Genomic DNA, 8,705 nt, shown 5'->3' on the forward strand with positions numbered 1-8,705 from the left:
GTGTGTCTATAAGAAAGTGTGCATGCACTTTTGAAACCTATATACTATATTATATACACATGTACACACACATATATTAAATTGTGTGTCTATAAGAAAGTGTGTATGCACTTTTGATACCTATAAATGGAATTCACACTTTACAAAGCATTAAAAAAATCGATTTACTCAAACGAAACAAGACATGCAGATTACAAAATCTTGGATTACACACCACTGAACTCAATTTGTTGACTGCACATTCTTGAAAATGAGTTCTAACAAGCTTAATTTATTGGAATGTTTCTCTTTAGGTTTGTGAAAAATATTATTTTTGAATACTTTTAATTCTCATGCTATTAGGTTTGTGAAAAATATTATTTTTAATTCTCATGCTATTAGGTTTGTGAAAAATATTATTTTTGAATACTTATAAAAAATAATCCTCGATGAACACACGATTGCCAAATGATGGATTGAATGAATGAAGGTAGTGATTGGCTATCTTGACACATGGGTAATGCAAGGTGTGCATGGATGGGGTAGTTAAACCTCCTATCAATGCTTGTTAAAAAATATATTTTTTCAATTGATCAAAATAAAGGTGAAAAAAACAAGACACATGTTGAGATTATAACTAAGTGTATAATTTTTGTTCTTGGAAATAAAGGCAATTCCAAATTTCAACAAGGATTTTTTGAAGTTTAGTAAAGAAAAATACTTTTTTTTTGAACTCTAACTAGGATTTTTTAAATTTTAGTCGAGAAAAATACACTACAAATCGGGTTTTTCAAACATAGCCTCCTGAGAATTTTTTTCAAGCATACAAGCTTACGGTGGGCCTTAGGCACACATGGGCTAGGTAAGACCGCATACACAATCTTCTGATTAGAAGTTATGACCCATTGACCAAATTGTTTCTCACAATTGGACATGCAATTCAATAGATAGGAGCTAGCCAACTGGGATGGTGGTACATCCCAAATGCATTGCGTGGGCCGGGGGTGGTCAAGCCTTAATAGTGTTGAATCTTGTGCAGCTTCCACCCAAGGTTTGGAAACGATAGATTCCACTTGGCTTAAAACTTGTTCAATCTTCAAAAAAGCATATCAAGGATTTAGTTATAATAAGATGAAAGTGTGAAGAAAATGCTGGCTCAAAATTAAAATTATCTCTTTAATTTATGATGGAATGGATTGATGTAATACTTAGCAAAATTAATTTTCCGAAGGAACAATGCTTCCACCCCATGTTTGGCAAAACCTTTTTTTCCACTTCAACATCTGCGTGGTGGACCCACCCTTCTTGTGTGCTCGACATGTGGGTTGCACAAGCATGAGGTTGGAAGCTTGTGAACCAAACCAAATGTGCACACGCATGTGCCATGGGTTCAATCCACCGTCACAACACATGAGTATCTTTTTTTTTTGTTTTTTGTGAGGAAGTTGTTACACGCCATTTCGTTTCTTATCCCACCCCTTTTTTGGGGTGGCGGGGAGGGGCGAGTTTTGAATTCTCATCCCTATGTGCATAGCTCTAGCGCTGTTGTTGTTGAGCTACTGTCCCTACCCCATGGTTTGGGTAGTGTAAGGTGCTTTACACACTCGGTGGAAAAGAAAAAGACTAGAAAAGGAGGAGATCTTCCCCGCCCATACTCACGGACATAGAGTCTCCCCCGTCCATCTCCCCGCCCATCCGACCAAAGGGCAGTCTAGTCTGCAAACACTCTTAGTAAGTTGTTCAATGTCACAACATGAAGGTGTAGAAGGGGCAATATTTTAGAAACTTGTAATTTGTTTTTCTCTAAAAAAGTATTTGAAAAGGAACACTTGGCAAGAAATCATCGTATTTCTACGAAGTGAATTAAATAATACAGAAAAAGCTACAAAATAGCTTTTAAGGCCGAGGTTTATTCCGATTAAATTAATGAGTAATTGATTCGAAGGTACATGTGTTGAGAGTGTGTTGCGTTCCTTATCTCCGATCTCGCCATAGCTGCTATGGAGCTCCACGATAGTTTCAGAGCTTCATTTCCCGCCGTAGCCCAAATACTTCAATTGCCAGATTGCTCAGCGAAGCCCCGCCATAGCCAGAAAGCTTCATCCGACGCTCGCAGACGCTTCCATAGCTAGTTCGCTCTGCTAAGCTCCGCCTTCGTTAGGACTCTCCGAATGCTCTCTTCACGCCCTCTTGCTGCTGCAGCTTCTGTGGCTTCTTCTTCTTCGCCGGTGTCCGCTTTGCTTCCCACTTCCACTACCACCATTTCTGCACTTGATCACAGTAGCAGCAAATATGAGCTTGTCTGCCAGGTCGCCCGCGACTGCCCATCAGGTTTCCCGCAGAGCGGCGACCACCTCCTCAACAATGGGTCTGTATGCAAGGTTAGGGTTTCCCTAATCCCTTCCTTTCACCTCTCTCTGATTGCATGAATTTTCTCTATGTAGATAGAATCAGATGCCACATGAACCGCTGGTCTGCAACATTCGGATTATGCTATACCCACATGGGTAGTCAATTGCTCAGAATTTGATGTTCAAAACCTTCCTATGATTTGGCCTTAGTATCTCACATAGCTGGAGCTTCATCACTATTGCCGTAGGACATGTGTTCCATCATGTTGTGTGATTACTGTGATGTTATGGCATGTAAAACCATCTTGGGATTCTCACTTTTGGTCTAAAACATGCGTTTTTTCTTATCTGACCTGCAGTCCCTACTGAACCCCAACACCCCAAAGGCGTGGAAGTCAGCATCTGACTGTGTTCAATGCGTGGAAGCGTTCCATACTGATGTAAGTCTTGATTGCACTTTACAAATTTGTAGTTCTATAAATGGGCCTGTTGCATTTGTGCCCATACATTGCATTGTGTTTTGTTTGGCAGGCTTTGCACATTTTCGTATTTACTTACAGTTGAGTGTTGATAATGTCTGCTTAATCCCTGGTGAGTGGTTTTCTAGGTGACCCACCTCATCAAGCATGGTAGGCTGAAGTCACCATCCCCTGGACAATCCCTCACGAGCACAGATTTTGCGATAAGGGAGGTCAGGGGGTCCATAGTCTAGGCAACCTCTTGGAATATTCCTTCACCAGGAGGAGGTATCAGAGGGTGGCTGGTGCATTGCTTGAACTGACCCTTAGTATTAGGCTACAAAAAATGGTCCATGGATGCCCACGACCGGCATGGTGAATTTACCTTCTTCATCACGAAATTCATCAAAATACTGGCATCAAATGGTTTGTTGCATGTTGCTATTCTGTATGCACATGTAGCAAATGGCACTGGAGTCTGGTGTCCGTAATCTATTGTATAATTTACACCTGAGACCATGGAATCTTCTCTTATTGGTGTGTTTTTTTGCGGCTATTTGGTTTGGCTCTCCAGACAATGAATCTCTGTGTGCCAGAATGGGATGCCAGAGGGAGAGATATGGATGTGCTTTGGGACTCAACAGAATTATTCTCACCTAGCAAAGGGAAATGGGATTCCGGACAAACAAGAAGACCGGATCTGGGTTTTGTGTGAGTTTATCAAGCTTAGATTGATAAAGCCATTTTTGTTTGACTACTTTTAGACGGGGGGGACATTTCCATTTGATAGATGATGAGCCTAGAGTCTAACCTCTTTTCAATGTTTTTACAGGCCAGACCATGACTTTGAGGAGCTCTGCTGGGAAGATGGGCAACTTCTAGTTATGCAAGGATTGAATAGCAAGGGCAATCTCAAGAACGGAAACGATTGGCAAGTGAGTGCAGGTGTAATTGCACCTTTACCTTCGGGGCTACCAGTTGCTGCCATGGATAGCACATTTGGCACAATGGGTACTGGAGAGTTGATGGATTCCTCTACTGTAAATATGCATGCACAGGAGGATGAATTGCTTTCGTGGCTGCAACACCCTTCTGATGAACTGGTTGATAAGCTTGAAACACCTAGTGATGCACCCACTTCAAGCACACCATCTACGTGTTCTGAAAGGTTGTGCCCTGGTGACTGCACACGTCATGGCATCCGGCAGAATACCATGAATGCAGGAGAGAGTAGCTTTGGACCAGCTTTGAAAACTCCAAGATATGGCACATTCCCGCCCTCAAGCATTACTTCTACCACAATTACATCAAACAAAGAACGATTTGAACATGGCTCGATGATGGTTAGACTGGAGATGCCACCACCGCAGATGGCAGTTGTTAATTGTGGGTCTTCAGGCTCAAGCGGAAGCACGAATTCTATGAACTTCTCCAACTTTTCCAGGCCTGCTGCAGCATTCAAGGCCAATTTTCACTCAGTAAGCACGGCCACGGGGCCTAGTGGGGTGGAACGTCTGAAGCAACTTGATAGAGTAGCAGGTAATGCACTGAAGGGTGAGTCTATTGATTCAACAACAAAGCATTTCAGGTTAATTGCTCCTAGGAGAGAGGGGGTTGCACTTTTAACCCCAAATATATCCCAAAGTGTTGGAGCCTCTGTTGTTCATAATCAGGCACAGGGTTTTTCTTTATGGAGAGAAGCAGAACAGGGAGTGTCTGCTAATGGGGCAGTGAATGGTAGCTCTGGAATGGTGGGTAAAAGTAATGACTTGAACTTGTCCATCACCAGCAGTGCAGCTCTTGGGATGGATAGAAGCACAGAAGTTTTGGAACCGTCCGATACTTCTTCTTTGGAGGGTTCTGAGGAATCTGATGGTGTCGATGGAAAGCAAGCTGCTGGAGTGTGTAAAAGAAAAGTTTATGATGAAGATTCAGAAATTCAAAGCAAAGTATGCCACTCATAACAATTCCCACCCCAACCCCACCCACCCCGCACCCCCCCTCCCGCTGGGGGCCCTTCTTTTCTTTTCTTCCTCCCTCCCTCTCTCGTTCTTTTCCTATTTCCCCTTTGAAATACATCAAGATGTTTCCTTGAGTACAATTTCTAAGCCATGCTGAGAATTTTTGTCCTGCAGAGTGAATCAACAGGTAATAAGAAACATGCAACAGGTGGAGGGAAGTCCATGAAGGGAAGCAGGGCTGCCAATAGTCATAACCAATCAGAAAGAGTAATATTTCTGCTTTTTGCTGTAATAAGAGGTTTTCTTTTGTTTTATTGCCAAGTATATAATATAGAAATCTGTGCAAGCCCAAACCAGTGGTTAGTCTTGATAAGTAATGATACCATAATTCTCAAGCTGCACGTGGTGTGCTTTTGCTCTTAAACTCTGATGGTATGCTTTTGTTCTACTGCACACTGTGTGCTATTGTTTTTGTTGCCAAGTATGTGATTTAGAAATCTCTGCAAGCCCAAGCTAGTGGTTAGTCTTGAGAAGTGATGATACCATAATGCCCAAGCTGCACATGGCGTGCTTTTCCTTTCAACCTTTCATTTGTGTCTTAACTGTATATCTGGTTCAACTCACATCATGTTTGTGCCCAATTTCAATTGTGATTGTAATCGAACAGAGGAGGAGAGACAGGATAAGCGAGAAGATGAAGGCGCTTCAAGCACTTGTACCGAATTCTTATAAGGTTCACACATGTTTAGCATTCAAATATCAGGCTCTTCTAACGCTTGACAAATCCTCCTACCTTGCAACTTTATTTTGATGCATGACTCCCTTGGCAGACGGACAAAGCTTCGATGCTGGAGGAGGCGATAACATACGTCAAAGCCCTGAAGGCACAGATCCAGGTTATTTTGTGTTCACTACCCAGTGCCGTGTTTTTTCTTGGGTTTATTATATGTAACATGTTTTTATGTTGAACTTCTTTGCAGATGATGTCTTATAGAAGTGGGATGTATTTTTCTCCCATGCTCATACCACAGGGAATGCAACATGTTCAGATGACGGCATGGCCACATATGGGGATGGGGATGAATCTGGGAAGAGGAATGGGTGCAGGGATGGGTATACATGATGATATGAGTATGACCTTGACTGCCCCCACCAGAGCGAGCCAACTTTCACCATTGGTATCGATTCCTGGGGCCGTAATGCCAGCAGCTCATGCTGCCCCTTCCACAACTTTGGATTCAGCATGGTCAGTGCATGGGGTTGTCAAGCATGTAGTCCCCCCTCCTGCACACCAAATGATGGTGCCTGCTAGACCAGGAAATCTGGCTGCTGGCACATGGGATTCCACACCAAATGTAGTATTTCATAAGCTTTTGCCTGCTTCACAACAGCAGCAACCTGTACAGGTCTGTAATCCAGAACCCTTAGTCTACTGCTACAAGGGCCTTGGGGTCCTTTTTTGTAAGGGTACTCATGCGTGTGTGTGTGTGTGTGTGTGTGTGTGTGTGTGACAGAGAGAGAGAGAGAGAGAGAGAGAGAGAGAGAGAGATCGATTATCTTTTCTGCTTTGCTCTGTAGTGTACAAGTCCTCAGATAGTGGTCACGGGAGTGCACGGAAATTGTATGCCTCTCCTTCACCAGCTTCCTCAATCAACCACCTTGGTGGCTGGCATGGGACCGCTGCCACAAAAGTGAACATCTGCGTCATTCATCTTCATCTATTCTCACTGCTGCCATGTCTCATAGTGTGTGAGAGAGAAACCTTCTGGCAAGTCTCTAGCAGTCTGACAGTTTCCTCTAGAGAGTGTGCTGCCATGTCCATTCTGTATCTATCTGATTAAAGGTATTCCTTGTGTTCTGTATTGCAGAATCAAAGGCAACTGCATTATTCCTCAGACTTGTTTATCAAGGTCTTCTTACAGATGATAAGGGTGAAGATACATCTATAGACGGGTGGAAATACAGAAAAAGCTCAAATTTCTATCCATGGTGGTTCTTTGTTCTCAGGTGGGGAGATTCTCTATACATTACCAAGGCCTACATCATTGAAGGGCTTTCTATTGAGAAAATTTTGAAATTTGAATATGTCCTTACAAATTTGAATCGAGTATTTAGCCAGTGGGCTCTAGCCCAAAGCGGTAACACCCCAGCCTGCCAACAAGAAGGTTTGGCACTTGAACCCTGGCACCTACTATGGTAGTGTAGATATAATCACACTTTCAAGAAGAAAAATAAGAACCTGACTTTTTTACAGCTTGCGAGCTTCTTGTTTTGTGGTTTTCATGTCCTTGTGTAGCCATTCATACAAGATCTCTGAGTTATCTACCCCCATCTCCATGCATTCGGAGCCTTTATCTAGCACTGTGTTGGTTAGCAGATATGCACTATCCTCCATTCAAACGGGATTGCAGTACATGTGTACACACACCACATCTATTATATATATATATATATATATATATATATATACACTATACTATACTATACATATATATCTCTATTTACACACACACATACACACACCCACGCACACAATGTATTTGTATAGATATGTCTATAAATATATATATACATGCTCATATGTATGTACATACATGTGTATGTATATGTGTATACATATATACATAAACATATATATATATTCATATATAGTTCAAGTCAAGAGCTTATCTTAGCCTTATCGAAGCATGTGTCATTGGAACTTTATCTTAGAGTTGCAAAATGAAAGTTTCCTATGTGGGTGTGCTAGCTCATTCATTGACGTCCTCATGTTACTGTTACATTGGAATGCTCTTTGTCGTCTTTGTCGATGGGGTGAAGGGAGAGCTTTCTTTGCTTTAGACGGAGGCAAACAAAGGTGGTTTTTCGCAATGGTTCTCTTTAACAAAAGGTGAGGGAAGAAGAAACCTACAAGCAAACCTATATATGCAAGCATTCATCTAGCATTGCATGAATTCTATAGTATACAAAGCAAGCAAGAGTAAAGAAGAGAAGAGTTCAGAAGTATTTTATTGCAAGGAAATTATTGTGTATTGCTTATTCTCAAAAAGACTGATATATGAGTGACTAGTGTACACACTGAGTCTATTAGTAGTCTTAAGTAAAGTAGATACACGACGTTCTCACGATTTTCTTGTCTGACATTATGTATAATGTAAGGCTGCTTTTTATGTTTCAATGTCGTCTTACAAAAGAAGTATTCGTCCAAGCGGTTAAGATGTCAAAGTACCTTATAGTATGGTAGATCGAGCGGGTGAAACCATGTTAATCTATGGAGTAGTTAATAATCTCCCTTTCTAATGATAATTGCATGCTTGCATCAATCCAAGTCGATGGAGAAGTTGTTGTTGGGATGGAAAGGTGTGGATGGTCCAAGATATGTCATGAAGTTGGCATGTGAGGTTAAATGATATGTTTCGAGATCAATCTGTAGCTAGGCAGTGGTGAGAATCTTTGGTTGGTCTTGTTGGTAAAGGTAGCGTTTCGAGTCAACATGGAAAGTGATGGATAATGTAAAGGATCTTTATGTAAGGCCTCTTGTTGCAAAAATGGATAGGATCCTTCAAAATTAGATAGTTGGTAGAAGCAGTCCTCACCTTGTGATGATTAGTGGAATGAGCGCCAGAAACACCATGAAATTATTTGCATGGGAGATGATAGTTCGGATCTTCTTGGCGCGACATGCTGTTATACCCCGAGTTTATATTGTAATGACTAGAGATTAGGCTTCTCCATTTCATGATACGTCAATCGAGGCGAGGTTTTATTGGTATTGAATTAGAGTCGAAGCAGGGGTTGCTTGCCTTGAAGCTTGTTAGCGATACCTCCAAGGTCAAGGATTGTCCAACGATAGGTCGTACCATGAGTCAGGCATACACTCGCCATGGTCCCTTCCATCTAGAGATGTACCTAGAGGGTCAGTGTTGACAAGATTAGTACAGGTGCATGTGTTTGTG

The 8,705-nt window shown here is 41.8% G+C and overlaps 1 protein-coding gene across 2 annotated transcripts; it reads left to right on the plus strand.

Moving 5' to 3' along the window:
• Positions 1-1,893: 1,893 nt before the first annotated feature.
• On the plus strand, positions 1,894-7,002 carry LOC147611048 (uncharacterized). 2 transcript variants are annotated; one of them, XM_086785693.1, is made up of 11 exons: positions 1,895-2,360; positions 2,690-2,770; positions 2,938-3,214; positions 3,363-3,499; positions 3,621-4,737; positions 4,924-5,016; positions 5,417-5,482; positions 5,580-5,645; positions 5,730-6,155; positions 6,328-6,517; positions 6,618-7,002. In XM_086785693.1, exons 3-10 carry the CDS (start codon positions 3,146-3,148, stop codon positions 6,442-6,444), a joined length of 2,091 nt encoding a protein of 696 aa, XP_086641819.1. In that variant the 5' UTR covers positions 1,895-2,360; positions 2,690-2,770; positions 2,938-3,145; the 3' UTR covers positions 6,445-6,517; positions 6,618-7,002. The 2 variants fall into 2 exon arrangements, with proteins under 2 accessions (XP_086641818.1, XP_086641819.1); XM_086785692.1 differs by lacking the exon at positions 2,938-3,214 and having other exon boundaries at positions 1,894-2,360.
• Positions 7,003-8,705: the final 1,703 nt, after the last annotated feature.

Source organism: Cibotium barometz, chromosome 48 (assembly GCF_041138505.1).
Source record: "Cibotium barometz isolate CiBa-2024 chromosome 48, ASM4113850v1, whole genome shotgun sequence".
In the NCBI taxonomy this organism is placed as follows: domain Eukaryota; kingdom Viridiplantae; phylum Streptophyta; class Polypodiopsida; order Cyatheales; family Cibotiaceae; genus Cibotium; species Cibotium barometz.